This window comes from Eurosta solidaginis, chromosome 1 (assembly GCF_040869045.1).
Source record: "Eurosta solidaginis isolate ZX-2024a chromosome 1, ASM4086904v1, whole genome shotgun sequence".
NCBI lineage: Eukaryota > Metazoa > Arthropoda > Insecta > Diptera > Tephritidae > Eurosta > Eurosta solidaginis.
Genome location: NC_090319.1, coordinates 314,771,469 through 314,786,993, shown reverse-complemented (window position 1 = coordinate 314,786,993; position 15,525 = coordinate 314,771,469). Strand labels below are relative to the sequence as shown.

The 15,525-nt window shown below is 36.5% G+C and overlaps 1 protein-coding gene across 2 annotated transcripts; it reads left to right on the top strand.

Annotated features, from left to right (window-relative positions):
* Positions 1 to 238: 238 nt before the first annotated feature.
* On the top strand, positions 239 to 9,424 carry dgt6 (dim gamma-tubulin 6). 2 transcript variants are annotated; one of them, XM_067772254.1, is made up of 4 exons: positions 239 to 1,279; positions 2,143 to 2,526; positions 2,611 to 3,272; positions 9,147 to 9,424. In XM_067772254.1, exons 1-4 carry the CDS (start codon positions 409 to 411, stop codon positions 9,387 to 9,389), a joined length of 2,160 nt encoding a protein of 719 aa, XP_067628355.1. In that variant the 5' UTR covers positions 239 to 408; the 3' UTR covers positions 9,390 to 9,424. The 2 variants fall into 2 exon arrangements, with proteins under 2 accessions (XP_067628355.1, XP_067628347.1); XM_067772246.1 differs by having other exon boundaries at positions 240 to 1,279; positions 2,110 to 2,526.
* The last annotated feature ends 6,101 nt before the right edge of the window (positions 9,425 to 15,525 follow it).

Sequence of the window (15,525 nt, the reverse complement as noted above, 5' to 3'; positions counted from 1 at the left end):
TAGGTTGATTTAAAGAATTCAGCAAATAAATCTGCGATTTCGTGATCAGAATTTGCGTTTTTGCACCCATAAATAAAAGTAGATGGGAAACCAGAAGTTTTCCTTTTGGAATTAACAAATCTGTAGAAACGTTTCGGATTATTAGTAAATTGGAATTTGCAACATGATAAGTAATTTATCCCCTTTGGAAACACTATATAAATGGGCAATAAGGAATTGAATTGACATTTCGTCGTTTATCAACACCTTAGTCGGGTGTCAAAATTTTGTATGAATTCCAATTTGAAAATTCCGCAATTGTCCATGAAAAATTATATATTTTTGAAGTGACAATCAGTTGCCACAAATGTGTCCGATTTTATTCATTCATTAATAAATAAAGATTGCAAAAACAGAGTGTTTATTGTTATGGATCGCACCGTCATCGCTGTACAGCGTGCTGAAGAGCGGGATATCAGTGAGAAACTGTACAAGAAACTGCGCGGGTTGGGCCTGCTGCATCCTCAAACAGAAGATTTAAGGAAACATTTGAATCAAGATATGTTTATTAAACCAAACCCTCAAGCATTCTTCCATGTTATGCACTATTTGTTTTGTTTATTGGATCCTATTGAATTCAGAAAGCGCTTCTATTGGCCCATAACTGATAAACGTTCAGAGGCAAACTTTCGGACCAGCACAGTCGAATATTTAAAGTATTTAAATGAGAAACATAAACTTCATTGGGGCGATATTAAGTCGTATTTAGTGGTTATGCCGGGCGGTAAGAAATTCATTTTATTTCTATTAGAATTGGTAGCTTTCGTGGTGCAAGAACAAATCCGCCAACGAGAAAAACTTTTGGGTTCAGAGGTAGAAGCTGGAAATATGGCTGATCTTAATTTAAAGCGAATGCGGAAACAAAATGCTTTTCTCAAATGCTATACATCGGATTACATAAGCAATGTAGATGAGCAAATAGTGCAATTTCGTGATAAAACACAACAATTAAAACTTATATTTGATGCATTGGTTGAAGATACGGGTGTAGACAAAGCGCAATTATACAGCAACCAATTTATCGCGTTATTTGAAAAATCAAATAGAGATTTGTTTCAAGATAATTATGTGAAAGATACGAGTATGTTAAGGAATTTAGAGAGACCATGTGCGGTGCTAACAGATCTCATAGAGAAGTTTCAAATAAAAGAATCTGAATTAAAATATGATAAGGGTCGCGTGAGCCAAGCTTTACGAAAGATAAGCGATGCGGTGCCTGAGGAAAATACAGACAACTTAGGTAAGTAAGAATATGTTATATAAAGCTGATAGCAATAGCAGCTACTTCTCTTTTTTTGTTAGCCTTAAAATCTATTTTAAGCCTTGTTGTTGTTATTGTTGTACATGTAGCGATAAGGTTGCTCCCCGAAGGCTGTGGGGAGTGTTATCGATGTGATGCAACTAAATCATGTCTACTTCTCGTAGCTATTAGGTCCTTTGCGGGATATTCAATCGCCTCGTTTCGCAATATTGCACCATAAAGGTACAAGCCCGACCGTACGGGAACAATTTGATAGGACCACGTTGAACCTCCTAGCTAATCAAACCGCCTCCTTCCGTTAGGAGCTTGGGATCGCCAGCTAAATAGGTGAGGATGACAATTAGGTTGTAGAAATTATTAACTACGTTGGGAACCCCTTACAAATTTTGCGTAACACGCTCCCTTGTATCTCTACTTCGCTTCTAACGCCGTTTTGCATTCTATATCGATACCAGTGGCTGCATAATTACATCGCTCGGGTACATTCTTTAAAGAAGAAAACGATTTTTTCTCGCGTAGAGCAAAAAATCCATTTGTACTAATTAAACAAAATTAGATACTGTTTTATACTAACTTAGGCCCTTTCGCAAGACAGCTCACTCCTTATAATTTTTACATTTAGCATACCTACTTTTGAAAAATGTGGCTTAGACTGACAAATATGCCAAAAGCTCCTGCTATTGGCCAGTTATCGAGATATTTATGATGTTAGACCGTACAAAAACCAAAATCGTGTACAGCTTTAGATACTAGTATTCAAAAATTATTATAGTAAGATATTACATCAATTTATCTTTTATATTATTTAGAAGTCTTTTTGCATCCAAATGTAAATAATTTAGATGATGTGAAATTGGATGAACTCATAAGTGCATTTAACAAAATTCAACCGATCTTAGAGAATGCTTTTAGTGAGGTTGAGCAAACGAGAAGTTGTGGCGACTTAATCACAGCTGAACTAACGTCACTCAAGGATGAATTTCAACAAATAGAAGCACAAATAACCGCTTTCCAAATGTCACTAGTAACGCAGATGAAGACGCGTTCTACGCAACACAAACAAATCGAAAATGAAAATTCAAATTCTTTAATGCTGAAGTATATTTGCACACCACCAATAAAATTGGACTCACTCAATTGTGGGCGAATGGATAATATGCGATTACCACTTTTCAATGATATTCCAGCTAAATTTGCTACTGATTCTTTTAGTGGCAACGTGTCAGGTATTTAATGCTCACCATACAATCAAAAAATTCATACTATAATAAGTAATAAAAAAAATATACCCAATAATTTATTTTCCTTAGTGCTGCCACGCTCCGCTCGTAAACATCTACATGCAAAGGACAATTCCATGGATATAAACATAACTATGAATAAATCACGTATTATCGACTCAACACAACTATTACGAACCATACATAAGGGCACAGCGCGCGCACAAAGAAAAATTAATAACAATCTTTCAATATCCTCAACATCTTTGTTAAGTACAAGTTGGCGGGAACGACAAAATATGTTTCATAATGATTTGGTATCCGAACCCATAGCTACTAAAACTGATACATCAGTAAAATCGCATACTAGTGTGAATTTGATCAACACTAACGATCAGTTAGATGGGACAGATGTAACTAAGGGTATACATGGAAGCGAACAATGTCGATCCAGTACATCACCTTATACACCTTTCAATTCTAATGAACGCACACGAATAGCACGTAATCAACTACTCGAGGCGATAAGCAGTAGCAGTGGAAGTGGTAGTGGAACGAAAACAAAACTCTTTTACACAAGGCGGCTGTCAGCATTGCAGAAGGTACAAGGTGATTCATTGAATATTACCAATATGAGCACGAGTCCGTCTGGGCGGCTGGATCCGCTTGTGCCTATATCAATTGAATATAATGAAACTCCAAAACTCATGCTGAATGACATAACAATGCAAGATAAAAGTTTACCTTTCAATGTAAGTAGAATAGGTAATATGTAATAGTAAAACATAATTTCTTAAATAGTGGCGTTTCGGTGAAAAGGTATACAAATTGTGTTCCGAACTTTTCGTCATTATTATCAAGATATTGAAAATGATTGCTTAGATGAAGCAGGTCCTATATTACTTTTTACGATTAGTGACTGAAAACCGTTTTCACTAAAAAGTGAATCAAACCATGATGCAATAAACCAGACAGGTGAAGTCAATATCGAAAAAAAGCGGAGTCGCCCTCGCCCTCATAAATTCAAGTATTGCTTCTTGACTTATCTGCAGCGTTGATTTTTTCAATATCATAAACAAATACTACATTAATATCTTTCTAAAATATGAAGTAACGTTCAGGAAAATAACTCCTGCGGTTTGTATTACCTTTTGTGGGAGGGTTAATTTACTTTTTCTGAGAGGAAATGGAAAAGTTTTAGTCAAAGGAACTGAATTGCTAGAGTAAGGATATACCATTTTCCACAACTATGGCAATGGTCAATGAGATGATTGATGATCTGAAACAATGTCATGAAGGTGTGGATGAGTATGTTGTTGTTGTTGTAGTAGCGATAAGGACACTCCCCGAAGACCTTGGGGAGTGTTATCGATGCTGATGGTCCTTTGGCGGATGCATATCCAGTACGTTCCGGTAACAAGCACCATTAAGGTACCAGCCCGATCATCTCCGGGACGATTTAGTATGACCACATGAAATCTTCAAGGCCATACCGCCCTCCCACCTCCTAGACCCATAAGGAACTTGGGGTCGCCAGAACCTCGACTGTTAAGGTAACAAGATTCGCCACGAGTAGGTGAGGTTGACAATGGGGTACGAGGAGCTATATTTTGCGCTGGCAACACCTTGAAAGGATTGCGCTACACAACCCCTTGAATCAATTTGGTATTTTTGCCGCGTCTTACCTTACGACATACCTGCCCCGGGTATATTCTTAGCCCCTAACCCGCTGGGGTGTGCGGATGAGTGTCTAGAAGGCTTGTAATACGAAAACTTGGGATTGATGGTATACGGTAAACCTATCGTTGAGGTAGACTCATTAAGCAATTTCTACTTTTCTCTTTAAGAAATTTCCAGTGGAACTCTGGGTATAATCTTCCACCTCTTACTAGTCGGTTGAAGCTTATCAATCTTCCAACTCTTGCAAGTCGTAGAGAAATGCTAGGCTTAATATTACGGCTAAACTACTGAATGGATTGATTTCTAGCCCAATTCTCTTGAAAGAAGTAAACTTTTTACCATAAATAAAACTGTCCTATCCTATCTTAACTCGTAACAAAAACAAATAAAAATAAAAATTTTACATACCAAAAATGTTCATTTGTGTACTTAACAATTTACTTACTTACTTAATTGGCGCTTAACCGCCTAAACGGTTATGGCCGTCCAACAAAGCGCGCCAGTCGTTCCTTCGCTCCGCCAGTCGCTCCTTCGCTCCGCCAACCGGCGCCAATTGGTCACATCAGGGGAGTTTAAATCGTTTTCCACCTGGTCCTTCCCTTGGAGTGAGGGCCGCCCTCTACCTCTGCTTCCATAGGCGGGTTCCGATAGAAACACTTTCTTGGCCGGAGCATCATTTTTCTTTCTTAACATTTTACTATATGAATAATTCCTAACTGTTATTTATAATACTCAGCTGATGATTTTTATTCTGTAGCTGAGCAGTTTTAGATCCCAATGCTTAACAAACCTCCCCTCGCGTCGGTTGGGCGGGTTTTGGAGGGTTTTAATCCGTTGGGTATTATTATTATTAAGTTGAAAGAGGTGGTTGGTGTGTCACTGTTAACACAACAACAACAAGGTGGCTTATGTCAAAATATATAGCAACAGAGGTTTTACAACAACGATGGTTCAACAAACCAGAGCTTATAGATTTACCAGATGGTAAAAAAACTTTGGCTTTTAAGAACATAATTTTAACAGCTCTGGCTAACGCTGGAAACGTTTAGACAAACATGATAAAACCCGGCAGACATTGTTCTGTCTTTCTCTCTATCCACCTTGTCTAACCCTCATCTTCTCCCCTATGCATTTTTTAGTTTGCCTTAATCGGCTTATTCTATTTCCCTATTTCTCCCATTCTTCCGCAAATCTTCCTGCTCTCGCTCTTATACAAGTCTCAAAATTATCCCTAATACTACCCTCATTCTTCATTTTCCAATTAACCTACTGTTACTACTTTATCTCAATCCACTACCCTTATTCCTACTTTTGCTCTCGCTGTTTCTCTTCTTCTCTTGTTCCCTTTACCTTTCCGACTTCCCTCGAACTTTCTCTACTTTTTCTCTCCATTTCCTCTGTTTTCTCTTCTCTTTTCCGTTTCCATGGAGTTTGGCCTTTTCCCGCACATTACATTACAATATATTAAAACAGTAGCAAAACAATATCAACAATTTTCCCTCCCCACTACTTTAAAATTCATTTTCGGATTATGAGGGCCGTTACCATGATTCAATCACTACAGGTTTGTTCTCCAATGATGACATTTCGGAAAGCTCTTTTCCGTTAAGTATTCATCGAAGTGTTCCGGATAAACCGTTAATTTAGAATATTCGGAACACCTTCGTTTGATACTAGCTCACGAGGTCCGAAAATATCAAATAAGTATATACATAATATTTCAAATATAAACAGATTCTTCAATTCTTAAATGGAGAGGAATGTTCCGAACATACTGAATGAAAAAGTTAACATGTCAATGGGTACCTTTCGTTACCAACCACCCGTTGCTACCCTGCAAAAATTGTTGGATTACGTGTTCCATTTTCTTCACGTTGGAGTACTCTAACAATACTCCTTTGCAATGCGTTTGCGGACCACCATCAGCCGATCACTGCTCGTTATTTAACGACCGTGATCATGACACCCCTGCAAAAATTGTTGGATTACGTGTTCCATTTTCTTCATGTTGGAGTACTCTAACAATACTCCTTTGCAATGCGTTTGCGGACCACCATCAGCCGATCATTGCTCGTTTTTTAACGACCGTGATCACGACACGATGACCATCGAACAGAGTTGCCAAAAGTAAAATATTGCATACAAATAACTGATAATAAAATTTTACTATGACAACTCTGATAAAATGCGCACTGGTTTTATGTATACATACCATAGTATAGAGAAATATTAGTTTCTTTATTCACGCAAATGCTAAATAACATAAGAATATTCGTAGTAAAAAATATAAAAGTTGTATTGCCCCTCTTCATTTACTTTCATTTTAAATTAAATTCACTCCGATAATTCTTTCCGACACAATTCCTCTTTAGTACTTTGGCATATGATCCTCACTGGGTGCTCCATGGAGTAGAACAGTGAAAGTACTTTGGAAAGTACTCTCACGTATGTACTCTAGGGAATACTCACAAACAAAGCGAGAGTGGGATCACCTACTCCTCTCCTAGGACATCACAATGTTAATTGGAGCACATTTTTTGTATGAATACAGATTAGTTTTGGAATACTCCTATACTCCCAAAGGAGTATCCCTTACATTATTTATGGAGTACTATCAAACAGAGTTGCCAAAAGTAAAATATTACATACAAATAACAGATAATAAAATTTTACTATGGCATCTCTGATAAAATGCAACCGCGCACTGGTTTTATGTTTACATACTATAGTATAGAGAAATATTAGTTTCTTTATTCACGCAAATGCTAAATAACATAAGAATATTAGTAGTATAAAATATAAAAGTTGTATTGCCCCTCTTCATTTACCTTCATTTTAAATTAAATTCACTCCGAGAATTCTTGTCGACACAATCCTCTTTAGTACTTTGGCATATGATCCTCTGTGGGTGCTCCATGGAGTACTACAGTGAAAGTACTTTGGAAAGTACTCTCACGTATGTACTCTATGGAATACTAACAAACAAAGCGAGAGTGGGATCACCTACTCCTCTCCTAGGACATCGCAATGTTAATTGGAGAACATTTTTTGTATGAATAGATTAGTTTTGGAACACTCCTATACTCCTAAAGCAGTATTCCTTATACTACCCTTCAAAAAACGCGAGTGCTCCATAAATAGTTCTTGTTTAGAACACCACTAATGGCCATATTACGGAAATCTTAGGGAAATTGAAGTTAAATTTTTAAACAGACATAAAATGTTATAATTTTGGAATATATAGCATCTAGGACACCTTAATTGCAGTAATTGAAAGAAAATGTTTGCTTATACTCAAGTATTTAATTATTTTTTCTAAATTTATCTTTAATATTGATGCAATGATTGATCCAATGCAACTCTGGTCTTCCTACTGTTCTTCATTCCACTCCATTCGAGTGCCTATTTTCACGGCCTGCGAGTGCCTTCCACTCTATTCGCAACATAACCTCGAATTAAGCTGCCAAACTATATAGTAAACAATGCATTCGACTGCCTAGTCCACTGCCATTGTTTACTATATAGTTTGGCAGCTTAAGTAGAGGTTATGTTGCGAATAGAGTGGAAGGCAGTGGACTAGGCAGTCGAATGTCATATAATGAAGGAATGGTGTTCGGAGTTTTTTCAAAGTTAAAAAAAAATCATAAAAGCTTTAATATAAATAAAACCATTGTTTTAATAACAACAAACACGCCATATATATTCTGTATACATAAATTTGTAAGGATTATCTCACTTTAAAATTTGAATTAAATAACCTAAATTTTTTTTTGAAACTGAGTCGAGAACTGTGCGTGTGAATGTACGAATTTTCACCGATCAGCTGTTAGTTGCGCTACTTGGTAAAATTTACAATGTCCACTGCCTTCCACTCTATTCGCAACATAACCTCTACTTAAACTGCCAAACTATATAGTAAACAATGGTCACACTACTGATTTAACCTGTCTGATTTTATTGCGTCAAACGATAAATATGCTACTGTCAATCAATCAGGCCTGTTCTGAACTCCGACTCGGAATGAAAAGTAAAACGACATTGATTTCGACTCGGTTTCTATTTGGTGTTCTCAATTCCGATTGTAAAAAATCGATTCGAAGTCGATTTCGAATCGTTTTCATTCCGATTCGGTAACCAGTTTAATCAGCTGTTTTTGTTTATGTGTTTTGGTTTAAGTATCATAAAATTTTATTTTAATTAAAAAATGCCTGCAGATATGGTTTTTGATGCGCAGACGCAAAAATACGTGCTATTGTGCGTGCGAATCGTAAAAATGCGCTGGATCGGAATTCAGAACAGGTCGACTTCATTTCGATCAGCATCGATTTGTTTGCCTAATAGATTTCTTGATAGAAGTTTTTAAAGAAAGATTTATTATGCCAATTTAACTCAAATTTAAACAAAAAATACACACAACTCTTCCAAATAAAATGAAGAATTAAAAAAAAATTATTTGAAAGACAAATATCGCAACATTTGTGTATAATCTGCCAATTAATTTTCATTCCGACTGCTCAGAGGCAATACTTTTCACACCGATAATTTTTGTCGGAATCGAAATTGAGAACACCAATCCATTTCGATTCCGAAAAAATTGATCGGCATCGGAATCCAGAACAGGCCTGAATATTTAAAAATTATAAAAATCTACCAATTATTATTTGTCTCTAGTTCACACATGTCATTTAACCGATCGAAGTAGTTTTAGAACTTGAAATTTGTTCGGCTCCATTTCCCTCTACAATGGCGATTATATTTTTTATAAATCTGATTGAGAAGCGAGTAGCTCTAGCAGAAGCCTTTAAAATGTCCTTAATGTATTGCCCAGTATGTAATGGTTCATGTGTTTTATACAAAAAAATATGGTTAGAATCGCCCTGCAAAAAAAGCTCTATTCAACTGTTTTCCTTGTATCGAATGTTTGATATTATAAAATCTTTGTTTAGAACACCAATGAGCGTATGACAGCTATTCAACAAATGGAGGTTTCTTCAGATTGTGGGCTAATAACTGGGGACCATCAAATAGTGCCGCAATCAAATGACGAAAATGATCAAAATATTAACAATAATTCGCTGGATTCACAAACGATGAAATGTGTAACGCGAACACCACATGTGAAAGTCAATGATTATGATGATGATTTATTTAACATAAGTGATACTGTGCTAAAAGATGTTACAATGTAGTAAAAATAAAAATAAACACACTAACAAACACTATAGATACCATAACCTGAGAATTATTAGAAAAAAAAAATATTTTAAGTTGAACGGTTTTACTGAAAACAATACTTACATTAAGTAATAATAGCTGTGTTTTTTTTTTATACTAAGCTGAGCAGAGCTCAGAGAGTATATTAATTTTGTTCGCATAATGGTACCCCGTAACGGCATAAACTAATAGGGATAGATATAGACTTCTATATATCAAAATGATCTGGGCGAAAAAAGAAATTCATTTAGCCATGTCCGTCCGTCTGTCCGTGAACACGATAACTTGAGTAAATTTTGAGGTATCTTAATGAAATTTGGTATGTAAGTTCCTGGGCACTTATCTCAGATCGCTATTAAAAATGAACGAAATCGGACTATAACCACGCCCATTTTTTCGATGTCGAAAATTTCGAAAAACAGAAAAAGTGCGATAATTCATTACCAAAGACGGATAAAGCGATGAAACTTGGTAGGTGGGTTGACCTTATGACGCAGAATAGAAAATTAGTAAAATTTTGGACAATGGGCGTGGCACCGCCCAATTTTAAAACAAGGTAATTTAAAAGTTTTGCAAGCTGTAATTTGGCAATCGTTGAAGATATCACGATGAAATTTGGCAGGAACGTTACTCGTATTACTTTATGTGCTCTAAATAAAAATTAGCAAAATCGGATGACGAACACGCCCACTTTAAAAAAAGAATTTAAAAGTAAAATTTTAACAAAAAAAATTAATATCTTTACAGTATATACTAAGTAAATTATGTCAACATTCAACTCCAGTAATGATATGGTGCAACAAAATACAAAAATAAAAGAAACTTTCAAAATGGGCATGGCTCCGCCCTTTTTTCATTTAATTTGTCTAGAATAAAATTTACCAATCCTTGTGAAATTTGGTAAGGGTATAGCTTCTACGACAATAAGTATTTCTGTGAAAATGGGCGAAATCGGTTGAAGCCACGCCCAGTTTTTATACACAGTCGACCGTCTGTCCTTCCGCTCGGCCGTTAACACGATAACTTGGCAAAAATCGATATATCTTTACTAAACTTAGTTCACGTACTTATCTGAACTCACTATATCATGGCATTAAAAATGGGCGAAGTCCGACTATGACCACGCCCACGTTTTCGATATCGAAAATTTCGAAAATTCCATAATTCTATACCAAATACGAAAAAGGGATGAAGCATGATGATTGGACTGGTTTTTTGACGCAAAATATAACTTTAGAAAAAACTTTGTAAAATGGGTGTGACACCTACCATATTAAGTAGAAAAAAAAGGAAAAAATTCTGCAGGGCGAAATCAAAAGCCCTTGGAATCATAGTAGGAATACTGTTCGTGGTGTTACATATATAAATAAATTTGCGGTACCCGACAGCTGATGTTCTGGCAAAGAGGATAAATAGAATCACCCTCATGGAACTTGGGGGTGGGGAGGGAAGGAATGGTCTGAAGGTTTAATGTGGCCCGTAAATCGTTCCCGAGATGGTTGGGCTAGCACCTTAATGGTGCTGTGGTACCGGAGCGTACCGGATCTATATCCGGCAAAGGACCATCACATCGATAACACTCCCCAAAGCCTTCGGGGAGCAACCTTATCGCTATAACAACATCACGGATGTTACGATTTGGCCCCTGGTAAAAAACAAACTTTGCTAAAATAAAGAGATTCATTTCTTTCTTTTGTCAACTTCACCTATCCGCGGCGAATCCTGTTTCACTAACAGACGAGGCTCTGGACCCCAAGCTCCTCATGGAACTTGGGGGTGGGGAGGGAAGGAATGGCCTGAAGGTTTAATGTGGCCCATAAATCGTTCCCGAGATGGTCGGGCTAGCACCTTAATGGTGCTGTGGTACCGGAGCGTACCGGATCTGTATCCGGCAAAGGACCATCACATCGATAACACTCCCCAAAGCCTTCGGGGAGCAACCTTATCGCTACAACAACAACAACATCACGGATATTACGATTTGGCCCCTGGTAAAAAACAAACCTTGCTAAAATAAAGAGATTCATTTCTTTCTTTCCTTATTTTAATGATCAACTAAATATTGTGACGAATATTAGCATCACTAAGCTGATACAAAATAAATAATCACGCAACAATAAAAAACATGAGGCAGCCACTCGTATATACATGAAAACATTAATCATCATTTACACACATATATAAAAGGCAACGAAGAGATAATTCACACACAGCTGTGGTCATCAGCCGAAGTTGTTACTCACACATACACACGCATATATGTAGGTCAATTACCAAGCAGGAAATACAGCAGTTCTAGAAGGCGAAACGTCTAGACTTTAGTAGAAATATGCGAATGAAGCAACGGAGTATAAAAGCAGCGCAAACTGAATAGGCAGTAATCAGTTTTGATTTATGCCCCTATTACCGTTTACAACTCAACTCTGGTTGGGTTGAAATTTGGCAATTTGGTATTACAGATTACAACTCAACCTGTCAAAAAAAATGTTAGTTGAGTTGTCTCGTCTAACAACTTTTTGTGGCATTACCGTTTACAACGTTGTTAGTGTAGTTGTCAAACGCGTCAAAATCTTACAACTGATTACTAGCAGTTGTCTCATACAATTTTGCAGTTGTTTTGAAAAAATGCAACGTTTTAGAAGACGGTTCACCACCTAATTTTTAACAAAAATTTTCAAAGCTGGTATCAAAAGACGCGTTTCGACCTCCGATTTAAGAATCCGAAAACAAAAATTAAAAATTTAATTTCTATCATATCATTTCGGTTCAAATTTTCATGTGGATGTATTGTGCCAGATTTTTTGTACACACTAATGCAGAAAGGCGTTGGACCTACCCAGGGTTATTTTTACAAATCGCGGCCAAAGGCCGCCAACACAGAAAGAGCTTCTGTGTAAAAAAAACCGTGGATCGGGCCTCATATTTCGGACCCTCGGGTCGATTGCTAATACGCTATCAAAAACTACGAGAGAGGTGTCCAAAGACGCGTATTGACCTCGAGAAGAATAATCCGAAGGCGGAAAAGAAACATATTAGCAGTATTAGTAGTCAACCCCTCAACTAGACTTACCAAAACGGTGATCGAAACGCGTCTTTTGATCCACCTTTGATGAGAGTTAGATGGTGCACGGGCTCATAACACGTTACAAAAAAAAAAAAAAAAAAACAAAAAATTTAAAGCCGGTAGTTAAACATTTTTTAATCAAACAATAATCAACAATTTTGTGGACATTTATAGAAAAAACAATGTTTAAACGAAGGATTACATTGAATATATTCCGAAGTTGGACGAGGCTGGCCGCAGTTGGGATGCAGCCAAAATAGGTGAAATTATGCGAACGTGAGTTCCATTGTTAGTAATCACTACTCCTGGGCATCCTGTTTTAGAGTAAAATACAATTTTTGCTGTTCCACTTCGCTGAAATATGCTTCTCAATAATATCTAAAACCATTCCAACACCAAAATCATTTCCACAGCATTTTTGATAGCAGCCATCAGCAAGGAATCTGAATGTGACGCATAATTTTATAATAGGGGTTCAGCCTTCCCTCGAAAGCGTTTGTGGAATTGGTCCTTAATTTTGTTTAGTAATAGGTAAAATGCTTCCTTTCAAATCTGCAAAATAACTTCATTTGAAGCTCATCATTTGTCACTTAAACATTTTCTTACTTGGTGCTTGGTAGTTCCAAGGGATTGGAATGATCACGCGAATGTTTTCTGCATTCGCGACATGTTAATCACCAACATTTTCGCCATTATAACATAGATTTCATATCATATAATATCTCTTAATAACAAAATTACTTTTGCAAATGCTTAAATTTTCGCCACAAATTGATCAGCTGTTCATTTATCTGTCAAATCAACACTTTCTTAGGTTGGCAGCACCAATTCAAGTTCAACTGAAATAAGTTGTAATTCGTAATACCAAACAGCAGTTGAGTTGTCTGAAGGTTGAGTTGTTTTAATTACAACCCAACTAAGTTGAGTTGTATACCGTAATAGGGGCATTAAACACCCTATTGGTTGTGAAATATAATTGTGAAGTTAAAGGAAAAATTGCAAACTCGTCCAATTACAAGAAAAATGAAGTTTTCACATTTCGGAGCAGTCCTTGAAAGCAAGAGTCTTATTTTATTTTTTATTTTTCGTCATAAAGTCCACCTAAATATTAAGTTTCATCACTTTATTGATCTTTGGTTATGAATTATCGCATTTTTCGATATATTGATATCGTTTATTTTTAAAGTGGGTGCCGTTTATTTCCACAAAGCATATACATATATAATAGTAAGGATACCCTTCGTGCCAAATTCAACATGAAATCTTCAAGGGTTTTTGAATTCGACTTGCAAAACTTTCGAGTTTCCTTGTCATAAATTTAGGCGCTGCCAAGCAAATTTTCCAAGATTTTACTAAATTTCAATTTTTCTTCAGAAAGTCAACCAACATATCAAGTTTTTTCACTTTATCAGTGTTTGGTAATGATTTGACGCAGTTTTCCCATTTTTCGATTTCGATTTTTGATATCGTTTTTTTAAGTAGGTCGCCAACTGATTTTTTTAATTTACATAAAATAAATCTGCAATAGTAAGAATAACCCCGTCAAATTCCCACATTTCCTCTTTGTAGGCGGTGTCACGCCCATTTTCTATAATTTTTTCAGATTTTTATTTCTTATCATAAAGTCAATCCACATATCAACTTTCATCACTTTATAGGTCTTTGATAATGAAGAATCGTGTTTTTTGTCATTTTTCGAAATCGAACAAGTCGGTGTGGTTATCGTGCGATTTCCATACAGCGGTGGTTTGCGCCCAGATAAGCCAGTATACAAAATTTCGTAAAAATATCTTTACTCAAGTTATCGTGTTAACGGTCGTATGCTGAAACTTTGATTCTATATCCAATCAAAGTATTGTAATGAATTCTCGGTATTTCTGATAATTATGCACCTTCTACTAACGCTCGAATCGCTGAACTGTCGAATAAGTAACTCCAATACATATTCAGTATTACAAAATTGTCTTTATTTGGACTACTACAATCATACTTCAATATCACGTACTTTACAAAAGCGTGTTTAACTCAAAACTGATTCCTCAGCCTGCTCTGTTTTTATACTCTCTGTTGCCTCGTTCGCATATTTCTCCTAAGGTCTAGACGTTTCACCTTCTAGAATAGTTCTGTCTCCTGCTTGGTTATTTAGTTATATGCGTGTGTATGTGAGTAAGAACTTCGGCTGATGACTACAAGTGTGTGTGTGATATCTCTTCACTTCGAGCTGCTGTCCATGTGTGTGCATGTTCATAAGCGTGGCTGCTTGCTGTTTTTGTTGTTGTGATTATTTACAAACAGCATAGTGATGCTTATATTCGCCAAAGTATTATTACCCTTGTGTATAAGTACACGTTGGGTAGGTATAAATAACAGTTTTAGCTGTTGCATAAGTTTAGATTTTTTAAAGCTTTTTGTTGATGGCTTTTCTTACAGATGTATTTTAATACAACATACAAATAAATAAATGCAAGGCGCGATAACTCCGAAGAGTTTTTAGGTCGAGCTTCTCTTCGTTTACATCGTGCTTCTTTTAATTTTTCCTAAAAATTGGCGGGACGGGTCCTACATGTTTTAAGTCGACACTCACGAGTGCTTGCAAAATCTTTGCCGAGGGGCGACCCCGCCTAAAATTAATTGAAAAAACTTGTTTCTATAGGTTTGATATTGCTTTGTCCGGGGCTTGAACCCAGGATAATCGATTTCATAGAAGGAGTACGCTACCACCCCACCACGGTGGTCATTGTCTTCACAAGGGTATCTGTAAAAATTTACTACATAAGACAAAAAAGTTCCGATGTACTCACTTCGATCGAGTATACTCGTTACCTTTTATTGCGTATGAGTACTAGCATCTTTACTTTGATCCAAGTATTTTAAGAGAGTACAGTTATCGATAGTTTTTCTTAAAGTTTTATGACTAGCCATTACGTACAACCAAGGCGAATTCATTACCAGGTGGTGGCAAAGCGAATTCAATCAAATCGCCGTGCAGAAGTATGTCAAGTCAAAATAATATTTTCATTGATTCCAATTAAACAAGGCGAATTCAG

Coding starts and splice junctions, on each gene's coding strand:
- dgt6 (XM_067772246.1), top strand. CDS start 409: ATGGATCGCACCGTCATCGCTGTACAGCGTGCTGAAGAGCGGGATATC. Junction 1,280..2,109: donor GGAAAATACAGACAACTTAG/GTAAGTAAGAAT, acceptor TATATTATTTAG/AAGTCTTTTTGCATCCAAAT. Junction 3,273..9,146: donor ATAAAAGTTTACCTTTCAAT/GTAAGTAGAATA, acceptor ATCTTTGTTTAG/AACACCAATGAGCGTATGAC.